Here is a 23,636-nt window from a genome sequence, read left to right on the forward strand (position 1 = left end):
GTGGTTGCACCGTGCTCCCTGGTTGCAGCCGACACGGACATAGGCTCGGGGTGCAAAAGGAGTTCTCCATCAGGCTTCACACGGTCATAGTTTTCCCCAAGGACGTCGACCGGGGGGGCTCATCTCGCACAGTGTTTACCTCTTTCCCCTGGACGTTTGGGTCAGTTCTTAAGTCCAGATAACATTATGCTGGTCGGGAGGTCCACAAGTAGGGGCTCATTCCACTTTTAGGACCACAAGGCATGGAGTTCACGCGGAGTCAGTGCACATCCATGCGCCCCCCTGCGGGTCTCAAGATCAATACACGGAAATCAGTAGTCATCCCAATCGACAAGAGCAGGGATTCGGAGTTGGAGCGATTTGCACCCCTAGGGATGAAGGTCAGCCTTACTACGCTGCGGTACCTTGGCATCAATGTTACCGAGAGCTGGGTGATCTATATGAAGCTAACTTTCCCCCGTTATCTCTCACCATACAAAGGGACACTGAAAGATGGTCCAGACTCACCATCTCTTGGATGGTCCGCTTGAACACAATCAAGATGATAATCCTGCCAAAGTTACTCTATTCCAGATGCTCCCCGTTCAATTGCCCAAAGAATTCTTTATTCCCTACAAGAAAACCCTCCTCACTTTTCTATGGCAAAACAAGAAGTCCAGGGTTCCGAGAGCTTTGCTCCATCGCCGAAAAGACAATGGTGGGGTGGGCTTCCCAGAAATAGAGCTGTATTATAGGGCAGCCCAGCTCTGAGTGCTAATTCCACACCTCAGACAGCAGGTAGACTTGCAGTGGGTAGGGTTATATAATTACCACTGTCGCCCATTCACCATAGGAGAATGGCTCTGGGTGCCTGGACCCCAATTACTAAACAGAATCAAGAATCACCACATCCTCAGAACCAAATGGGCAGTGTGGAAAACCAAGTAAAGGAATGAAAGGGACCACGACATGGCCCTACCCTCTGGGACATCTATGGATACCAGAGATTCGGGATGCCGACCCGGAGAGTTTCCAATCGTGGTACGAGGCAGGGCTCGAAAGGGCAGGCCAACTATGGAGAAATAAGACATTCACCACCATCCAAGAGCTCGAGGAAGCTCATGTATAGGCCTGCTCTCGGTGTTCCAATACCTGAAGCTTAAAGGTATCCTGACTCGAGAGGTCTGGAAAGTAGTATTACAGAGGGATTTCACACCGTTTGAAAAAGTCCTTGACACCTGCACGGGCTCCAAGGGACTTATAAGTGCGATGTACATGGCACTAGTGGAGGCCAACAACCCCCTCGGTCCTATTGAAGAAGAAAAAAAATGGGAAATAGATCTGGGTAGGCATCTCTCCCAGAAGATATGGCTCCAGATATGTATGAGGGCTTCGAAAACTTCTCTTGTTAGTACAAATTACATGGTGTTATATTGTATAGAGGGCAGTATGACCCGCTCAGATTGGCCAGGATATTTCAAGATGTAAGCCCACACTGCTGGCGAGGTTGTGGCCTGAAGGCAGATTACTGGCATATGTGGGTGGATTGTAGGGCGGTCCAAGCATACTGGGATGTAGTGCTCCGATGGATTAAAGAGCTATATGGGGAGGAGAGGGGAAAAAAAGCTGCTTATGATTTTATTTGGCTTGTTTGAGATGGAAGTGGTAGTTAAGGTACCTAAAATGATACATTGACTCCTGCTGGCCGCAAGGGCCTGCCTCACGACAGTTTCGAAAAGAGCAAGCCTACCCATAAAAGCTGAATGGATCAGTGTCTCCCAAAACACATTTAGAATTGACAAATTAACCGCTGCCCTCCATGGAGACCGTACCTCCATCGACAACGAATGGTATGCATTTACATATCACAAATACACTTTGTAGATTCTGGGGTTTGTAGAAAGGAAAGGTTAAGGAAAAAAGGTTCAACGGGTTCTCAGAGCATGTGAACACTTTAAATATTCCAATGAAGGCTATATAAAAACCTTTCCCAGCAATAATAGTTAAAAAAAATAAACCACCACCTATGAGGGACAGTAAGTATCAAAGTCAAATGGACTAAACGCCTGCAGGGAGCCAGGACAGTCAGTCAATTGGAGCAGTGTCTCTGGAGCTGAGGCACTTAGATAGTAAAGTCTTGCACAAAGTTAGAGTTTGTTGAAGAAAGATCACTGAAAGTTCAAACTGTTAAACGTGGAGGAGAGCTGAAATCAACTCTAGCAAGGTAGCTACTGCAATTCTCAACTGAGAAGAGCAAAGGTAAAGAAAGTGAGTTAAGAACCCCAAGTCAGAACAGTACCTTTGGTTAAAATAAGTGGTTCAGCTGGCTTCTGCCTGGTTGCAGTGAGGCAAATCCTGGGATCCTGGGCCTCAGTTGTGGGGACAAGGACTCCTCCTGCAGCAGCAATTCAGAGGTCTGCAGCAGCTACAGGCTCTTTTCAGGTCAGTGGCACTTTGTGGTTTCAACACGCAGTAAACAGCACCACCGTGGAACTTGTATACCAGTTGGGCTTCCTTGAGTAGTGCACTCTGGTGAGGGGACTCTAGTTCTGGAAGGTCCTGGAGAGCCTCCAGGTGCTTCTGACAGGATCACAGACGTTGAACTCTACTACGGAGTTCTCGACCTCTGGCACTCTGTTCCTGCAGCAGCAAAGTAGTACAACCAGTCGGGGAAGGTGGTCCAGTGGCGTTCATCTCGGGGTTAGTTGGCCGACTAACCAAAGGAAAGAAGTCATCCCTTCCGGAGCTTCTCTTGCCGATTAGAAAAATTAGTTTCAGCACAGCAGCAGAGCTTCACCGGGCGATTCAAAGGTCCAGGAAGATGCAAGCTTCGTTCACAGTTTGTCAGGTTCTTCCCAGTTTTATCAGGTTGTTCTTCCCAGTGGTCCACTGTCTTCAGTCCCAAAACCCTTGCCTTTTAAGCAGGTTTCTCCCATTCATGCACAGCATAGTTGTCACTCAAACAGCAGGGTGGCTGTCCTTATTGGCTGGCTGGCTGTCCTTGCAGGACTGGGTGCATTCAGGCATTCCTGAAAGACAGAGGACAGGGGAGTTTCGGGAACCTCCCTCCCTTCCTGCCCTTCCAGACACACTGGTGCCAGAAGCAGTTTTTAAATAACTAAGGGCTCAAACCTGGCTTGGCGCGCAGAGTAAAACCCAAGAAAGACCTCACAAACAGAAAATGGCGGAAAAGGGATATCAGGACCATTTTGACAAAAGGGTCACCAATGGGTGCTATACTGCAACGAAGGATTCAGCCTGCGGTAGAAAAGCACAATGGTAGGAAAAATAAACCACTGCCACCAGCCATTTAAAGTGAGGATAAAAAATGTTACACGAGTAGGTAGAATAAGGTGCTAAGTACCCCCCCCCCCCCCCAGCAATCCACATAAGATGGTGTGTGCTGGACCTACAAAGAGAAAATGTAAGTAAAGTTCACTTTATTATTCTTGGGAACAGTAGTTCACATAAGAAAGTTATTTAAACCTTATGAGAAATCCAAAGGATTTCTCTGGGACACTGCACTGAAGGTGCTGTGTGTCATCAAAAACTAAATGCCTATGGAGTTTGTCAGACTCCAAAAACAAAGAAACATAATGTAATCAGGCCAAAACAAATGAGAAAAAAGGCTCACTCTCTCCAGGATTCAAATTAAAAAGTCCTAAAGTCCAGCAAAAGAGCTGGGGGTTGAAGGGAATTCACACACACGAGAATTCTGCTTAATATATTTTCCCCCACAGTATCTTATGTTTGAAGAAATGTCCGTGGCTGGATTTTCCTCGATGTGGTAGCACTGGACCAGACCTCTGGATTCTTTGGTCTGGTGGTGAAAAACGGTATCAGGTGATAAAATCACGACAAATGTCACTGGTAAAAAAAGAATTAAAAAAAATGCGGCAAAAATGCTGTGGTTTGACCCGGTAGAGGTATACCCCATTATACCATTTCAGGGGAGCGTGGGTGGTCCCCGCTTCCCTTAAATGGTATAATGTGTCCAGGGGTTGCGGGGTGTCCCCTGCATCCTTTACATGATTGTGTCGGCAAAACCACAGCATGTTTGCCGCTATATTTTGTATAACACAGCCATTTTTGCCACGATTTTAAGACATGGAACCGCGAAAAACAGGACAATGAATGGGGTTTCACAGCAGCAGTTTCGAGGAAGGACCTCGGGCACAGATTTCTTTTGGACAGTCTGCAGTTTAGGCACTTTTTCTGCAGCACCAACAAAGGACATGATTCGCCCATAAAACTGTTGGGAAGGAACCATGGTCCTCCCAAACCGCCAAGCGCTTCAAAGATAGGCGAGACAGTTTCAAGGCACTATAATGGACAAGGAGGGGCACTGGGAAGGCGCTCTCATGCAAGCATGATCACATACACGGACATCGGTAAGCACTGAAGGTAGTTATTGTCCAACATACGGCGCAATTAGCTATTAGTTGGATAGATTTGTTAAGGTCAGATCCTAGGCATTGTAAAAGCTTAGTTAAGTGCTGTAGATGAGTCAAACTCCCCCCTCCTCCCCAGAAGGAACGCAGCCTGTGGGATCTAAATAGACCACAGGCATAGTGTGCAGTGTTCTTCACTATGGCCAGTAGACACTGATTAACCAGGTGTCCACTGTCCGTCAAGGGTCCATGAGGGTTAAAAATAGGACATGCATGTTTTTTGCGGCAAAATGGGATCAATTAAAAGTGTACAGTGTAGAGGAAACTACAGGACCCAGATAACACTAGCAGGATGAGTGGAATATGGATAGAACGAAGGAAACCTGTTTATACGTGGATTACAATGTTTTGTTTAGGCTAGTCATCAAGGTTTGTAAAAGCATGCAGAGCTGCAGAGTGTTTTTGCATAGTAAGCAAAATGTAGAACAGCATGCCCTGACAAAACTGCTGAAAGCGAAGAAAGGCGGCTTGGCAGCATCTTGGAAAAGGGACAGAAGTCATGATCCAGCTCCATTGGCATCACCATGGCAAGCCAGACCTATAATAAACCCCTGCTTGAAACCACTTTGGCTGGAAGGAACGGGAAGAGGGACAGGAGAAGATCGTTCAGGCAGCAGAGTCCTTTGCTACCATCCTCATTTATAAGATTAAACTGGTTATCCTTACATGATCGCCTTTGGCCATATTTCCCTAGAGGGGTGTATTCATTCTGGTGAGCGTTATTAGGGACATCCTTACACAACCCTCGATTCCTGGAGATCAGGGGACTTGGACGAGTCGGATTGTGTCTCAGGAGGTTCACCTAGAGCTCAAAGACTTGGGTGGATTCAGCCTTTTAAAGGCGATGCACTTCAATTGGGTCGGAGGTCTCCTCATATTGGGGCAGCTCTAGAGAAACAGCATCTCGGGAGATGGCTCAGATTGAAGTTTGTCTAGGGACCGGTTGTTCCCACCAGTCAAAGTGAAAGGAGTAGTTTCTTACCTGTAACTCCATTTCTCCAGCGTTGGTATCTTTCATGGATTCACATGCTGTGAATATTTCCAGTCTTCCTTCTTGGGTGCTTTAGGCTACCCAATAGGACGTTTGGTATAAATAGCCCCGCCAGCGGCTTCCCTTCAGATTTTAACCTCCCAAGTAGAAGAAACATGCATCACAGTGTGTCTGCAGGAGGCCGCCAGGTGCATGTGAATCCATGAAAGATACCAACGCTGGAGAAATTGAGTTACAGCTAAGAAACCACTCCCTTCTCCAGCATTGGATTTTTCATTGATTCACATGCTGTGAATACATTACACAGCAATACGAACAACCCGTTGAGGTGCATGACAGGCAGACCAACCCCAGGCCATAACCCATGGACATAACTAATAACATCCAACATCATGCATGATAACAGAACCAGCAAGTGAGAGTAAAACAAACCCTGGAAGCTGCAGGGCTTACCTTAATGAAACAGGCGTTGAAGACCGCCCGTCCCACCTGTACATCTTCCACATGTTGCTGACCCAGACAATAGTGTCTGTTGAAGGTATGCAGCACTGCCCAAGAAGCCGCCTGGCAAATGTCAATGAGTGGGATTCCAGCCCAGAGCGTCGACGACGTGAACCTTGTAGAATGGACCTTAGGAATGCCCCTCAAGGGATTGCCACCCTTTTCTTGACAAAATTAAATGGTGGACGAGACCCTCATTGCTTGGAAATGGATTGTCCCTTGCTGGAGGGACCAAACACCACAAACAGCTGTTTCGACCGCATTATTCTTGAGTACGGGTTAGATAAAACTTTAGCGTCCTCTTAACTTCCAGAGAATGCATGGCTCTTTCCGCTGGCGTGTTCACCTTAGCGAAGACAGCGTCCTCAGCCTCTTCCTCTCCGGCGCTGCAAGGCAAGGAGACGATCTTGGAGGTATATGGCAAGAAACTATTCGAACGCATCCTTGCATGATCTCATGGAATCCACCGTGGCCCATTTGACACCTCTGGCCGTGCCGTCTGCATTGCCACCGACATGAGAAGGACAATGAGCGTCGGGTCCGAGTGCAGGCAGTAGAGGCACGTCATGCGAAAAGATGTTCTGCAAGCCGCAGCCTGGGCAAATCTTGAACAGGGGTGCAGAGTCCTCCGCATGCGCAATGTCGACGCGGTGTAGGCCTTGAAGGTTCTGGAATCGTCCAAGAAGTAAACGCGATGAAATTCGCCTTTGAGGGGTGCTGAAGAATCTGAAAACGGGTCCCCGTTAATCGTAAGGTAGATCAATGGAGCTCAAATGACCGAAAAAATAAGAGTGAAACTCTTCGAAAAAGCGCAAAACGCAGTAAAAGCCAGAGAGCTAAGCATGAGCACTCTCAACACATGAACGTGAGGTAAAAATCCAAAGATGTCTGCCAGGGGAGGGGCTTAGGTAGATGGTAGTCATAGGTTGGGGCAGTATGATCCAGAGACCAGTGATTGGTTGTTAAGAGAAAGACTGTTCAGAAATGAAACTGAAACAGTTTTTGTCTTTAGCAAGGATTCAAAGCATGATGTCTGGGAATATTCATGAGCATGTTAATCCATGCCAGACCCCATGCTGGAGAAGGATAATTATTTCTAAAAATGTATCTTAAATTCATGGAGGCTTTTGGCTATGGTCCTGAAATATTTCCTACAGTCTATCACTATAATTATGTATGCATTTTATTATTTTTAGTATTGTGCTCGAGGGGGTCTAAAATCAATGAGGTGTGGCAGCGTTGGCTTGAGGGCTTTTTAGACCATTTTACACATAGGTTAAATGGTTTACATCCCATTTTCCTCCTATCCCTTGCCTAGATGTGTTGGATCCCCCAACCCCTGGTGTAGGGCCTACGACATAACCGGTTTGGATTAGATCTTTAAGACAATGTACTTAATTGTGCAGGCCCTAGTTAGAAGGCTCTACGCGATCTGACCGCGGCTGATTTGCTCGCGGCCGGAAAGTTAGCATGAGAAAGGCGCAAACCACCCAATGTTTGCACCTTTCTCAAGAGAACACACATACGTACGAACACCCTCACCAACACCACACCCCCACCCCCACCAACACCACACCCCCACCATAAACAAATCCCACTTACTTTTTTCTTCACACCGAGTCCCTGCAGCGTCAGTTCGCTTTCATTTCCGTGATCGGGAAACGGCGCCGCAGTGTCCTTTTCTTTTTCTTTTACTGGGGCTGCAGAGATTTCCTCCACAGCCCGTTTTTTTCTCTTTTTCCACGGGTGTGCTGCATGGGTGTCCCCCTCAACACCCAGCTCACTATACCCCACACTATAGTGAGCAGGGTGTTGCAGGGACAACCCTGCAGTCTTTTTTTACTTACCTGCAATGCTACCACCAAAGGTTCTAACTTTGGGTGTTTGAATCTTTGGTGGTAGCATTTTTAGACCTTTTTGTACATGCGACCGGTTAGATACAGTCAAAACGTACAATACCAGTTAGAAAGGGTTTACTGTACTTCTTACCACCTTGTTCCTTTCCTGAATTTATCCTGGCTTCACAGCATTAATAATCACTAGGAAAGTCAAGTAGACGCAAGGGAAACCATGTTGGCTTGTTGCACATTTACCCTTTTCAGCCAAACATCAAACAGGCAGATTGGGATATTCGGAACAATTGTTCCTATTAATACCAAGACTACTTAATTCTAGTAAAACACTTCAATTAATAGGCAATCTGATCAAGGAATTACTGAACTGCTGGTAGCATTAAAAGAAAGCTTACCATGTCGGATACCATCCGAGAACGCAGGGTCCTGAATTGCTTTCTTTAGGAAATTCAGCATGGATTTCAACAGAGCTGCTCTCTGTGGAATGCACTGGACGCCTGAAGAGTACATGAAAGCAGAAAGCAAAGTTATAAATGTGGGGTGGGAATTTATTTTCTATGCCAGACCATACTTTTGCTTAGCAATTTCAGACCATCTCCACCAACCTACCCCCCACCAAAGTTAAATCACAAAGTAGTTGACAGTATATCACAAAAAAACCCATATTTTACCCTAAAATGCTCAACAATCACATTAACACTTTTAACGGTGTTAGAATTACCTGGTCTGGGTGCAACTATTGTGCTGCTAGAACTGCTGGTATTGCTGCTCTGGGCACGTGGCTCAGTTTCAAGACGGTGATCGACTGAAGTGGAAGGCCCAGGACTGCTCTCCATCGCCACATCTGAAACTAAAATCAGACTTAAACATTATGACTCCAAACAGGCCCCTCAACATTAACATACAAGCACACTAACTAAAAAACGCTGCCCAAAGATGCGGAAAAGCATAACCTTGTGCTCACTCGGATAACTACTCCTCACAAGCAACAACTTGCAGGTGCCCTGCAAACCTCTAAATGTAGTGCATAATAGATTACAGATTAATCGTCAAAGCAGTTCATTTTCAATTATCTTAATCCATAAAACTAAAATAGTTCACAGAAACAGTACAATAAAGCAGACCTAATGGATCAGAGAATTACAATTTTAATTAGCAGAAATTATCACTTGGGAACATACTCAAACCTTTTAGACTCTAATATAGCATACAGCAGACTAGGATAATCTCACTTTCTATAAAAAATTATAAAATCAGTGCAGAGTGATAACCTGGTTTTACAAGCAGTTTGCAAATAACATGCACATGTAAAAGCAGTCTTTACATCAGAGGCAAAAGCAGTACAATGACAGGGTTCCACTGTCTCATACCACATCCCTTTAAAAAGTCAAGACATGCATTACTTGCCCTAATAGCATTTCCGATTATTGCATCTGCTTATATTGACATGCTGTGCGCATGGTCCGACATCCAGTGGTAACCGCGGAGTATTGCATCTCGTCTTTAGGGGACTGAAAGGGGACGTAGGCATAGGCGTGTCTGTAACACTAACCCCATCGTGACTTGTAGTGTAACCAAAATCCCTCACGCGCGAGGTCCCTCCGATTGTATTTTTTCTGCCAGGAGGGAGCCCAAGGCTTTTGTGAGTGAGTACATGAAGAGAGAAAATAGTAAGACGTCTATGTTCCTTCCACCCAGAGAGGGGTAGGGAGGGCGCATGTGAATCTAATCAGATACAATCATCAGAAATGCTATTACAGTAAGAAATGCATGTCTTCTGATGCTTGTTAATCTGCTTAGAATCACATGCTGTGCATAAACTAGCGAGCAGTACCCGTAGTTGGAGATGGGCTGTGAGAAGGAAAAGTAGAGAAAAGATGTCTTAGTACTGCTTGTCCCACCTGAGAATCAGACCTAGAATGAGTGCCTAGGCAAAAGTGTTTTGTAAAGGTGTGTACAGACTCCAGGTTGCCGCTTTGCAAAAGGACTCTAGGGGAACATTTGCAATGAATGTTATGGACGCCCCAGTGCCCAGAGTAGAATGTGCTATAGGCTTGAAGGGCACGTCTCTCTTAGCAAGAGAGAAACATGGTGTGATGCATTTGACAATCCACCTTGAGATAGCTGATTTATAGAAAGGATCCCCTTCTCTACCAGCTGCCACTGAAACGAAAAATTGGTTTGTTTTCCTCAGTGGTTTCGTTCTTCCCAGGTAGAACATGACTGCCCTGCACACATCTAGTGTGTGTGTGTGTAGGCTTCTTTCGGCCATGCTAGTGGGATTCTGGAAAAAGGTAGGTAGTTCAATCGATTGGTTCACATGGAACTTCGAGATGAATTTAGGCGCAAATCTGGGAGGAGTGCGCAGAACTACCTTATCCCTGTGGACTGTAACAAAGGGGTCTAGAACAGAAAGGGCCTGTAGTTCGCTAAACCTTCTGATATAAGTGATAGCCACTTCGGAAGTCCGTAGGTCTTTTAGACTTGCTTTATGCATTGTCTTAAAGGGAGATTCCCATGAGCCTCGTTAAAACCACATTTAGCTCCCATGCAGGAGCTGGGTGAGAAATGAGAGGATAAATCCTCTTAACCCCTTCCATAAAGGTCTTAATCACTGGTATCTTCCACCACAACACCTTTTGTTGTGATGTGGTGTAGGCTGAAAGAGCAGCCAGATGAACCTATAGGGAATAGACAAATCCTGTGTCTAACAAATGGGTTAGGTACAGCACAATGTGTGTGGGTGAGCAATCGATGGGATTGACGCCCTTGGAATTGCACCAGATGACAAAACGTTTCCACTTGCTGGCACAGCAATAACGTGTCTTAGCTTTTCTCGCTTCCCTGAGTATGTCCATGCACCTCTGAGGGAGTTGCAGGTGGCCAAACTCTAAGATCTCAGGGGCCAGGCAGCTAAGTTCAGAGTTTGTGGGCATGGGTGTAGGGTCTCCCCCCCCCCCCCCTGTCCTGAGACAACATGTTGTACGGGCAGGGAAGCTTGACTGGGGGGGGGGGGGGGGGACATTTCCATCAGGTGAGCGAACAATGGTTGGCGGGCCCACATGGGGACCACCAGTAGCATGGTGACTGGTTCCTGGTGCATCTTGTGCACTATCTTGTTGAAAAGGGGAGTGGGGGGTATTGGGGGAGGTGGGAGCGTAGACAAATTTCCCCGACCATGTTATCCAGAGACCGTTCCCCTTGGATCGGTTCTGGGGGTAGCTGGAGGAGTAGTCTTGGCATTGGGCGTTCTCCTGAGTAGAGAACAGGTCGATCTGTGAGAAACCCCATTCTGCGAAGATGTTGGACACGTCTTCTTGCAGACGCCATTCGTATTCTATGGGCAGAGGGAAATCTCTGCTCCTTCCCCTGGAACATGTTGGGACAACAGAAACATCTTGGGTTTGAAAGCCCACATCCAAATATTTTGGGACAGCTTGGATAGCCCTGGAGAGAGTGCGCCCCCCTGTTTGTTCAGGTAATAAATGGTTTTAGTGCAGTCTGTTAGAATCAGCACCATCTTCCCTTGTAGTTGCATCTGAAAAGCCTTTAATGCCTTGAACACCGCTAATAGCTCCAGTAAATTTATATGGATGGACACTACTTGTGGGGACCACACTCCATGCGCTGTCTGTTGAAGCAGGTGAGCCCCCCCAACCCGTGAGAGACGGGTCTGTCGCGAGAGTGGCTTCCACTGCAGGGGTGGTCAAGGTTTTCCCCTGCAAGAGGTTTTCCCTTGACCACCACTGCAGAAAGAGAACGAGGGCTGGTGAGACAGCTACCAGATCTTCCCCTTGTCTGCTGGCCTGACGCGACTGGCTGTTGAGCCACTCTTGCATGGGACGCATGCGCAGCCGCGCGTGGGGAACCAAGCATATGCATGACGCCATCCTTCCCAGCAAAGGCATGGATTTGCGCACCGTCACCTCTCAACTGGCTTCATATTGAGGGATCTGAAAAAGCATATTCTGAACCCTCTCGTTTGAGGGGAAGAGGAGGCTGTTTTTCGTCCAGATTAGAGCTCCCAGAAATTGTTTTGACTGGGGACTAGACAATTTCTCGTTGATGGAGAAACCCAGACTAAACAGTTGGTCTATGGTATTTTGGGTGTTCTAAAAACATGCGTAGTACGAGTTCCCTGTTATGAGCCAGTCGTCAAGGTAAGGGTACACCTGGACAGATAGTCTGTCCAGGTGTGCTGCTGCTGCTACTGCCAGGACCTTTGTAAACACCCTCGGTGCCAAGGCAATGCTGAAGGTGAGCACCTTTAATTGGTAATGCCTGTCCTCTATCATGAACTTTAGATATTTCCTGTGCGCTGGCAACATTGAAATATGAAAGTATGCATCTTTCATGTCAAATGTTGCCATGTAGTCCCCGTTTCAACAGTGGGATCACCTCCTGTAGCGTTACCATGCGAAACATTTGAGGTTTTATGAACTTGTTCGCTGGGTGCAGGTCTAGAACGGGGCGCATGGTGAGGTCCTTTTTAGGTACAAGAAAGTACACTGAATAAATACCCTTGTTTACCTGAAGAATAGGGACGGCTTCCTATGGCGTCCTTTCCCAGCAGCGCCTGCACATCTTGATTCAGCATCTCCTGATGGTCCGGTGAGAGGCGCCTTGAGCGTGGTGGTCTGAATTGTGGTTGGGAGAATTCCACGCAGTACCCGTGGGCGACCGTCTTTATGACCCACTGGTCTGAAGTTATCCCCTCCCATGCCCTGAGGAAAGATGTTAAGCGCCCCCCAACCAGGGTGACCTGGGAGGGGACCTGGATATGATGGTCATTTCTGACCAGAGGCTGCGGCTCCTCTAGGATTGGGGCCTCTACCTCTGGCTTTGCCGCGTCGCTGACCCCTTGGTGGGTAGTATGCAGGGCTTCCTGATGTTTGTCCAGCATTAAAGTTTCCCGTGCTATAGTAGTTTTGACTTGCACGGGACTGCCCTCAAAAGGACCAACGAGAGTTACCTCTCCTTTGGGGGGTGGAGGGGGAGGGGGAGGCTTTTGAGTAATCTGTTGCATGGACTCAAGAGTCTCATGTTCTTTTTTGGCAGTTTCCAGGGCCTCATCAACCGCCTTTCCAAAGAGGTTAGTTTCTCCAATGGGTTTGTTGATGAGAGCGGCCTGTGTCTCAGGCTTGAAACCTGAGTTACGAAGCCAAGCATGCTGCTTAAGTAAAGTGCCCTCGGCTAGAGACCTGCCTGCTGTCTCAGCAGCGTCCAGAGTGTTCTTTATTACATTCTGGTTTACTTGTCTGCCTTCGGCCACAATGGTAAGAAGCTTGGACCCAATGGGTTCTGGGACTTCCTGGAGCCTTCCTGTACTAGGTTCCATTGAGCGTCTGCATAACTCGCCAGCAGCGTAGTGTTATTCACTATGCGTTTGGTATATGCAGCAGCCGAGGTAACCCACTTACCTAAGGCATACAAACTCTGATTCTTTATCCAGAGACACCTCCCCCGTAGCAAGGGTTACTCCTGCCAGTTTCCGGGTGGTAGTCACTACCAGCGAGTTGGGAGTGGCGTGCCCTTTAATGTATTGAGGGTCCGAAGGAGCTGGCCGAAATAGCTTTTCCACTCTTGGGTTCACTGCCTGGGTTTGAGCTGGCGACACCAGGGAGGGGGCCACTCTTAACAGAATTAAGGAGGGGAATGGCCTGGCTTGAGGGGGGGTTTCTCCTTGAGAATGTCCTCCACAAAGTCCTGCTCGGGTACAGCTTCTTGAGTAGCGATTTGTAAGTGATCTGCTGCCTTCCTTAAAATGGAACTGAAGGCCATTTGGTTGTCTACAGACTAGGCCTGGCGAGCCGGGGTGGACAGAGGAGAATCCAGACACACAACATCAGTGTCCTGATCTTGTTCGGGGGAGTGTCCATGGGTCTGTCCCCACTTGATGCGTTTCTTCCCAATTGTCTGTGGCATCGGCCTGGTCCTGCAGGAAGGAAGGTTCTTCATCTTCACTGTAAAAGTCCTCTTAAGTGTCCATCTGGACGATGTCTTCATGATGAACGGGGCCCGAGGAGTGATCTTAGAATTATGAAGCAATGTAAGATTAGGTTCTCCACAAGATCTTTTCGGGGAAGGATGTTCAGAAAAATTAGTAATTTTCTCAACCCTTCAAATTTTTCCCTTGTCCACTTAGATGAACCAGAAGGGCCTGCAGGTGGAAAAACGTTGTCTTACACCCTTTGGCCCCGGAATTTGTCACTCAGGGTGTTGGAAAGAATCTCCCGACTGTCCTCGTAGGTCTCGCGAGAATCAGGGCACCATGGCATATCTATAGATGTGCCCGCGGCATGCCCCATTTTTTCCGACGGAATAGGCATCAGCCCAACCGCCGAAGTAATTCTTGCGATACTGTGTTCAATCACCACCGAATCGGCGTGCGTTAGTGGGTCCGAAGGTCTATCTGTAGATTTACTGCCTACCGCTGCGTTAGAGGGCCTAGCAGTAGGTTTCTCACCTTGAGGCCTAGTCGTAGATTTTGGGCCTACCAGGCCTTTAGGGACCGTCGGAGCGTCGAAAGTCTGTGCTTTGACGTGTAAACCTTATTTAGGGGTAGCGCCCTTGTTTGTTTTGGAATGCCCAGTCGCAAATTGCTGCTGCGGATGCGGGGAAGGCTGCTTATCTCAACGATCAGAGGAATCCGCGGAAATTTGACGGTCCTGCTGGCGCTTTCACCTTTTTCGACGTACCCGTTGAAATAGGTGGAGGGGTTTTGTGTTTAGTGTGATGCGTTCTTTGTACGACCCCGTCGCCGGGTGTTGCCCCCGAGGCAAGACTAGCGTCAGGCCTTGAATGGTCGGGGATGGGTGGGGTGGACCTAGAAGTGTCCACCTCGACATCTTTAACATCTGCAACGGATGTTTGGTCATCGGAGGTGCCTCCGTCACTTTCGGCGGGTGTGGTGGTGGGGGAAGAGGGTCCCGCCTGCGGCATACCGTATGCAGCCCACCGCTTTACACAGCGCTCCTTAAGGGTTTCATGCCGGAGGAATTTACAAGCCGCACACCGCTTCTCATCGCGATCTAAGGGGAAACAAGATTTACACATTCTGTGCTCATCCTTCAACAGGTATCTGACCCTGCAAAGAGGGGGAAGAGGAAAGACAGATATTGCCACCCCAACCCCACTCTCCCTACTGTGAAGGCCGGCCAGAGGGCCCCGTCACGTGGATGCTTCAGCCACCGGACCTTAGGCGCCAAAATCACTGCCGTAGACAAATCCCACGCAATCTTCGTCGAAGTTGTTCTTGCCGTCCAAGTGACTTAAGGAGGAATAACCGACAAGTCGGTTTAAGATAAACAATGTCTCTTATGTAAGAGCTCTGCTTTAGGTCGACCAGTTATCTGGGCAGAAAAAAACAATCTGAGGAACCTCGGCGCGTGAGGGATTTTGGGTACACTACACGTCACGATCGGGATAGTGTTACAGACACGCCTTTGCCGACGTCCCCTTTCGGTCCCCGAAAGATGAGATGCAATACTCTGCTGTTACCACTGGATGTCGGACCATATGCACAGCATGTGATTCTAAACAGACAAGCATCAGAAGGGCAGTTCTCTCTTGGCAAGTTTGCAGCAGAGTGTGATGCAGTTGTCAATCCATTTAGAGAGCTGATTTAGAAACGGGGTCTCATTTTGTACCAGCTGCCACTGAAACAAAAAACTGGTTTGTTTTCCTTAGTGGTTTAGTTCTTTCCAGATAGTACTTGACTGCCCTGCGCACATCTAGTGTGTGTAGACTTATTTCTTCCACGTTGGTAGGGTTCTTGAAGAAAGTATGCAGTTCTATAGACTGGTTCACATGGAACTTTAAAATGAATTTAGGAGCAAATCTTGGGCGCAGAACTACCATCTCTGAATTGTAACAAAAGGGTCTAGAATAGAAAGGGCCTGTAGTTCACTAACTCTTCCTATGGAAGTGACTGCCACTAGGCAGGCTGTCTTGAAAGTGAGTGCTTTTAGGCTTGCTTTGTGCAAAGGTTCAAAGGGAGACCCCATAATTCTGTTTAACACCACAGTAAGCTCCCATTCGGGAGCCGGGTTGGAAATGGGGGGGATGCATTATCTTAACCCCTTCCATAAAAGCTTTAAACACTGGGATCTTCCACCAAGACACTTTCTGCTGGGACGTAGAGTAGGCTGAAAGTGCAGCTAGACGAACCTTCAGGGAATTGAAAACAAGACCCGAGTCCAGCAGGTGAGTCAGGTATAACACGATGTGTGCAGGGGAACATTCAATGGGATTGATGTCCTTGTTATTACACCATTTGACAGCGTTTCCATTTATTGGAGTAGCAATGTCAGGTGTTAGGTTTCCTTGCCTCTCTGATGAGTATTTCGATGCATCTCTGAGGAAGATGGAGATGCCCAAACTCTAGGGTTTGAGGAGCCAGGCTGCTAAATTGAGAGTTTGTGGACATGGATGGAGGTCCCCCCTGCCCCCCACTCCCGTCCTGAGACAACATGTTCTAGGGGCAAGGCAGCTTCATCGGGGGGATTTCCATCAAATGAGAGAACAAGGGTTGGCACACCCATGGTCACTGGTTCCTGGTGATTGTGTGCACAGTCTTGTTGAGTAGGGGAGTTGGGGAAAAGCATAAACAAATCTCCCTGATCATGTTATCCAGAGACCTTTCCGCTTGGACTTGTTTGGAGGGTACCTGGAGGCATAATCTGGGCATTGTGAGTTTTCCAGAGTTGCGAACAAGTTGATCACTGGGAAAGCCCATTCAGCGAAAAATGAGATTAGGTCTTCGTGTAGTCGCCATTCGTACTCTAAGGGCAGTGGGAAGTCTCGGCTGAGAAACATCTTGTGTTTGAGAGGCCACTTCGAAATGGTTTGAGTTAGGACAGCCCTGGAGAATGAGTGCCTCCCCGCTTATTTACGTAATACATGACTGCAGTGCTGTCCATGAGAATCAGTACCGTCTTCCCCTGTAGGTGCATCTGAAAGGCTTTCAGTGCTTTGAACATTGTTAGTAGTTCCAATAGGTTTATTTAGTTGGAAGCTACCGCTTGGGGCCGTCTGATTAAGGTGAGCCCCCCCCACCACGTGAGGGATGTGTCTGTCGTGAGTGGCTTCTACTGCTGGGGTGGTGAAGGTTTTCCCCTGCAAGAGGTTTTACTTAGACCACCACTTCAGAGAGGGAACAAGGGCTACCGAGAAGACCACTTGATCTTCCCATAGTCCGCTGGACTGACACCATTGGCTGTTTAGCCACTCTTGCATGGGGCACACGCGCAAATGCGCATGAGGAACCAAGTAAATGCAGGACGCCATCATTCCTCGCAGTCGCAAGGCCTTGTGTAGTTACGCCGGGACCGGCTACATACTGCAGGATTTCAAACATGTTGTGAACCCTCTTCTTGGAGGGGAAGACTTGCCCGTCTTCTGTCCGAATGAGAGCCCCTAGAAACCGCTTTACTTGACTGGGGTACAGGCTGGATTTCTTTTCATTTATGGAGAATCCCAGACTAAATAAAAGGTTGACCGTCCTTTGAGTGTTTGCTAGGCAGGTTTAGTAGGAGTCCCCTGTTATGAGCCAGTCGTCGAGGTAAGGATAAACTGGGATTGATTGCCTGCGCAGCCGAGTGGCTGCCACTGCCATTACCTTTGTAAATACCCTTGGGTCTGAGGCAATGCCGAAGGGAAGGACCTTGAACTGATAGTGCTTACCCTCCATCATAAACCTTAGGTACATTGTGTACTGGCAACGTTGAAATATGATGGTACGCATTTTTCATGTCCAATAATGCAATGTAATCCCCCCTTCATGAGAAGAGGAATTACTTATTTCAGCCTCACCATACAAAACTTTTGGGGTTTGACAAGCTTGTTCGATGGGTGCAAGTCTAGCACAGGGCGCATGGTTAGATCCTTTTTGGGTACAATGAAGTACCTGAATAAATACCCTTGTGTAACGCTCAACTGGTTCCCACAGAGGCGCGGGCGTGGCTGGAACTGATGTGACCTCTTCTGCAGAGATGCGTAAGACCCGGAAGATGGACTGGATTCCCCAACCTGGCTTTTCTGGCTCGGAGGAATATCCCAGTGTGTGTGAAAAGGAAGGGTTAGTCTGCGGGTGATGTTCCGACCTCCCACTTCCCTCCCTCCGTGAAACCCTTTTGGGATTCCCTGCGAAGACTCACCTTAGGGACCAAAATGACGAGCTCTCCATCCTGCTTCTGATGCAGGGGCGCGTTGTGATTCCAGTTACTTCACTGGATTGATGAGTTTAAACTAGTTTGTCCATTCCCGTCGTACCGCAAATGTTTATGGCAAGTTTGGGTTTATATTCACTCATCTGTTCTTTTCTTTCGCAGGTGCTGGAGAAGATTCCGGGCTGCAGGCGATTTGGATGAAGCCAAATTCTGGTAAGTTTTAAGTATCTCCTTTAATGTCCAATGTCTTTTTCCCCATAGGGGCCGGGGTACGGCAATGCCGGAGGTAAGACGCCGACCCGAAAAGAGCTGCTGTGTCTCTCTTGCAAATGGGTAAGTCTTGAGTGAGCGTATTGCTAATGTTCTCACTTGCTCTCACTAATACAATGTCTGTTTCTTTTCCCCTTAGGGGCCGGGGTGCTGAGATGCCGAAGGTATGGCACAAACCCGAAGGCGGAGAGGGAATTGAACAACAGGTAAGTTCTACTTAGATTCGTGTTTCCCTTCTCACCTCTCTTTCTCCTTCCTTCCAATAGGTGCTGGATAGCGGTGGAAGCTCCGGATGGACTTCGCAGGACTCGAAAACGCCACGTGCAGGTGAGTGAAATGCAGCGTGCGACGCGATGCACGTTTAAAAGGTTTGCCTTCTTTGCAGGATCGTCGGCGTGCAGAATCCGGCGTGCAGATGTATCAGGTGAGGTTCTTGTTTTCACCTGTTCTCTTCCCTTTTCTCCTTTAGGTGTTTCCAGGATGCTGGCAGGCGTGATGGAGGACCAAGGCAGGAGAAGGCACGGTGAGCGTCCAGCTGCTAAGTGCAGAACAACGCAAAGCGTGGTCTGCTGCTTGGGTGTGGCTTAAATAGCCTTTCAAGTAGTTCCAGGTATGTATTCTTGCCCCAGAAGAACAAGTTACTTCTTACCTTGTAACCTTCTTTCGACGGGATGTTCCTCCGACGTATTCCTCATCTTAGATATCTCCTTCCAGCTCTGCTGACCTCGGAAATTTTTTTCTCTAGAGGGCGCTGCGCGTCGACGTCCTCCGAGTCTATGTCCCTCGACAGCCGCCGTATCGACGTCATCCTGCCTATAAAGGCCGCGCGCAGCGTCCGTTGCTCAGTTCCGTTTTGTAGCCCACATTAATACTTTCTGGACTAACTAATCACCCTGAAGGAGCGTAAGCTGCAACAACAAGGGAAGTAGAACTGCGGGGATGGATGGGAGGGTCGATGAGGAATACGTCGGAGGAACATCCCGTCGAAAGAACGTTACAAGGTAAGAAGTAACTTGTTCTTCGAAGGGATTGTGTCCTCCGACGTATTCCTCATCTTAGATAGGCTCCCATAGCAGTATTCTATTATCGGAGGAGGGAGTACTGACTTCACGCTGTCTTCTATTGATGAATAGAATGCAGTACAGCCCTTCCAAACCTAGTCTCTTGACTGGAGGAGGAATCCAGATTGTAAAAACGTGTAAAGGTATGGACAGACGACCATGTAGCGGCCGCACATATGTCTTTAACCGGCACGCCTCTTTTGAGGGCCGATGAAGCTGCAATACCTCTGGTCGAATGAGCCCTAAGGTTTTGAGGGGGCTCTTTCCCTGCTAGTTTATAACATTCCAGAATGGCTAGAATGATCCATCTGGAAATGGTCTGCTTAGTTATTGGTAATCCCAGCTTGTGACCTGTGTAACCTACAAACAGCTGGTCTGCCTGTCTTATCCTGGCTAGTCTACTTATGTAAAAACTTAAAGCCCTCCTAGGGTCTAGCCTGTGTAACCTCTCTTCCTCTTTCCCCGGGTGAGGAGGAGGATAGAAAGATGGTAGGGTAATCTTCTGAGTGATATGGAATTCAGAAACCACCTTTGGGAGGAAATTAGGCTTCACTTGCAGGACAACTTTGTCTTTGTGAAATATTGTATGAGGGGGTTTACAAGAAAGAGCTTGTAATTCGCTCACCCTTCTAGCAGATGTAAGTGCTATTAATAAAACAGTTTTAAGGGTAAGGAATCTTAACGAACAAGAATGGAGAGGTTCGAAAGGTGTACCCATCAGGAAAGTTAGTACTAAGTTTAAATCCCATAGGGGAACTTGGAATGGTCTTGGGGGATAAACATTGGTTAACCCCTTTAGAAACTGTATTACCAAGGGTAATTTGAAATAGGATGGTTCTTCCGCAGTACGCTTAAAGATGGATAGCGCTGCGAGATAGCCCTTAATGGTGCCAACTTGAAGGCCTGAATTTGCCAAATATAGTAGCAAGGACAAAACCATTGGTGTACCACATGAAAAAGGGTCGATATTCTGTTCTCTACACCAGCTGCAAAATCTGTTCCAACGGCAGCGGTATAAAGACTTTGTTGCTGGCCTCCTTGCCGAAAGCAACACCTCCATAACATCATCAGGGAGGTCCCAATCCTTGTACCTCAGCCTTTCAGAAGCCAAGCGTGAAGGTTGAGGGTTTTGATGTCTGGATGGAGAACCTGACCTCCCTTCTGTGAGAGTAGGTTCTCTCTGAGTGGAAGTCGAATTGGAGGGCAGATGGACAAGTCTAGAAGGTCCGGGTACCACGTTCTCCTGGCCCAATCCGGGGCAATTAGGATCATGGTTCGCCGGAATCTTCTCAACCTCCTGATCATTTGAGGAATGACAGGGACCGGTGGGAACGCGTACAGAAGCGGAAACTACCAGTCCACTATGAACGCGTCTCCCAGAGCTCCTCTCGGGGGGAAATTCCCTTGAGCAGAACAGGTCGCATTTCCTGTTTAGCCTGGTGGCGAACAGATCTACCTGAGGGGTTCCCCAAAGGGCGAAGATCTCTTGAAGGACTTCCTGAACTAGCTCCCACTCGTGGGAGACTGTGTTCTGCCTGCTCAGAGCGTCCGCTGTCAAGTTGTTCTCTCCGGCTAGGTGAACTGCCGATAGAGAGATTCCTTCTTGGATTGCCCAAAACCAGAGCTGCATCGCCTCTCTGCACAGGGGTAGTGATCCTACGCCTCCTCTTTTGTTGAGGTAATGCATGGCCACCGTGTTGTCCGTCATTATCAGGACGTTCTTCCCTTGTACAGCTGGCAGGAACGCCTTCAGCGCAAGTCTGATGGCTCTCAGCTCTAACAGGTTGATGTGTAGTCTGGACTCCGATGGAGACCAACGACCGCTGATGGTCAAGTCGTTGGCGTGGGCTCCCCACCCCGTGAGTGAGGCATCCGTGACTACTGTTATCTCCGGCCAGGGTTGCCAAAAATGTTCTCCTTTCAGAATGTTCTCCTGACAGGCCCACCACTGAAGGTCTCGAGCCACCCTGCCGGGAACCTGAAGAAGATCTGTCATTCTCCCTGAGAATTGTGACCACTGAGTCCTCAGTGCCCACTGGAGGGATCTCATTCTCAGGCGAGCCTCTGGCACTAGGAAAATGCAGGATGCCATGAGGCCTAGCAACCTCAAAAAGTCGAAGGCTGGGAGACGTTGGGCATGCTGGAACTTGGTAACCATCTGTAGAATATCTTGAGCCCTCACCTCTGGTGGCGAGGCTTTTCCCAGGGAAGTGTTCAGGATCGCTCCTATGAACTGGAGTCTCTGCGATGGTATCATTTGTGACTTCTTTAAATTGAGGGAGAAGCCCAGTCTGTGAAGGAAGTGGCACACGTGATTTAGCTGGATCTGAGCTTGTTCCGGAGAAACAGCCCTGATCAACCAATCGTCCAGGTAGGGGTAGACGTGAATCCCTTCCCTCCTTAGACTTGCAGCCACTACCGACATTAACTTGGTGAAGACCCTCGGGGCGGAGTTCAGCCCAAATGGCAGCACTCGAAATTGATAGTGAGAGTTGCCAATTGCGAACCTCAGGTATTTCCTGTGTTTGAGATGGATAGGCACATGGAAATAAGCGTCCTGAAGGTCCAGAGATACCAACCAGTCCTGGAACTGAAGGGCCTGGAGGATCTGAGAAAGAGTGACCATCTTGAATTTGTCTTTTCTGAGGAATTTGTTCAGTTCTCGCAAGTCCAAGATGGGTCTCAGTCCTCCGTCTTTCTTTGGAATGAGAAAGTAAGGGGAGTACCAGCCCTTGTTCCTCTCCGCTACAGGTACCGGTTCTATGGCACCTCTCTCTAGCAGGTCCCAAATTTCCTGCAAGAGGAGCGGATCTGGAGTTTTCTGAGAGCTGATCCCCGGTGGATGACTGAGGTATACGTAGGAAGGGCAGGCAGTAACCTTGGGCAACTGTTTCCAATGCCCAAGCATCTGACGTGATAGCCTGCCATACCGCCAGATGTTGAGTCAACCTGCCTCCTACAGGTGTCCTGTGAGGGAAGTCCTCAGAGTGGTTTGGGGCGGCTGATGCAGATGCCGATGGTAAAGAGGTACCTGCTGTTGCTGCGAATTTTGAATATCTACCCCGTCCACCTCGGGTAGTTCTTCTTTGACCCCTTTGAGCCGGAGATCCTCTACCTCTTCCGAATGCGGAGTAGAAGCGAAAGGACTTGCCCCTCGCAGAGGTTCCTGTGGGACGAAAAGGTGTCTGACGGATTGCAGCTCCTAGGGATTTTGCTGCTGCTTTTGAAGTTTGCAGTTTCTCTAAACTGTCATCCGCCTTTTTCCCAAACGAAGAAGAGCCATCGAATGGCATGTTCAAGAGCCTGACTTGCACATCTGGGGCAAAACCAGACTTTCTCAACCAAGCGAATCTCCTGGTTGATGTACTTGCCGCCATTGCTCTGCTGATACTGTCAGCCGAATCAATGCCCGTCTGGAGGGATTCGCACATAGCGTCTTTACCGTCCTGTATAATATTCAGGAACGCATCCCTTTCTTCTCCCTCCGGGATGCAGTCAGCCACTGTAGAAGCACACTCCCAAAGTGTATGGCTGAACCTAGCAAGGGTGCAAGTAGCATTAACAGATTTTAACGCCATGCTACATGCTGAAAAGACTTTCTTTGCCATAGCATCATATTTTTTATCATCCCTGTCCTGTGGGACGGTAGGATAAGCCGTCTTGACATCGGTAGAGGATGCTGCCTGTACCACCAGACTTTCTGGGGATGGGTGTTTAGACAAAAACTCTGGGTCTGTAGAAGATACCCTGTACTTTGTAGACAGTTTTTTATTTACTGCTGGTACTACATCTGGGGTTTCCCAGTTTGTCATGATCTTTCTCTGAAGAGCTTTATGAAAAGGCACCACAGGATCCTCCTGTGGGCCTTTGTCAAGAATATCCGTGAGGTCATCTTGTTGGAAAGATTGTGAAGGTGCAGACCACCCCATGAACTCTGTGATCCTGGCCATTAAGGCTCTGTAGGGGGTTTCAGCATGCTCCCCTGGGTCTGGCTTAGCAAACTCCACCTCAGGGGAAGTGTCTAACCCACTTGCCTCATGTAAGGAATCATGAAGATCCTTTAACCTACGCTCTTCAGAGGAAAATTCCTCTAATTGGGGTTACAGGTCCCTGTAACTCAAATGTGTCTTCCTGTTCAGACAATTCACCTTCTTCCAAAATTGAGGACATAGTTCTCAGTTGTTCTGAACTCAAAGGGAGTAAATCCCATTTCCAAGGCAGAGGGTGCCGAACTTGTCATTATCGGCCTCGAAAACGTCGATGTCGTCGACGTCGACGGCTTCGAGCGTGGCGTCGAAAACAAAAGCGGAGGCCTCGAAGACCTCGACAGAATTGGAATTCTACTCGACAATCTCAACGCC

At 48.2% G+C, this 23,636-nt stretch overlaps 1 protein-coding gene across 5 annotated transcripts in view; it reads right to left on the reverse strand.

The window, feature by feature from the left end:
• The window catches only part of HUWE1 (HECT, UBA and WWE domain containing E3 ubiquitin protein ligase 1), a 2,445,223-nt gene that overhangs the window by 1,985,571 nt on the left and 436,016 nt on the right, over positions 1-23,636 (reverse strand). For all 5 annotated transcript variants that reach the window (XM_069645305.1, XM_069645304.1, XM_069645303.1 and 2 more), the window contains exons 16-17: positions 8,497-8,625; positions 8,171-8,272 (exon numbers count right to left, since the gene is read on the reverse strand). In XM_069645305.1, the coding sequence (XP_069501406.1) occupies positions 8,171-8,272; positions 8,497-8,625 (231 nt within the window). The remainder of the gene's footprint in view (positions 1-8,170; positions 8,273-8,496; positions 8,626-23,636) is intronic.

The sequence above is a fragment of the Ambystoma mexicanum genome, chromosome 2p, assembly GCF_040938575.1.
Source record: "Ambystoma mexicanum isolate Mex_15411 chromosome 2p, UKY_AmexF1_1, whole genome shotgun sequence".
NCBI lineage: Eukaryota > Metazoa > Chordata > Amphibia > Caudata > Ambystomatidae > Ambystoma > Ambystoma mexicanum.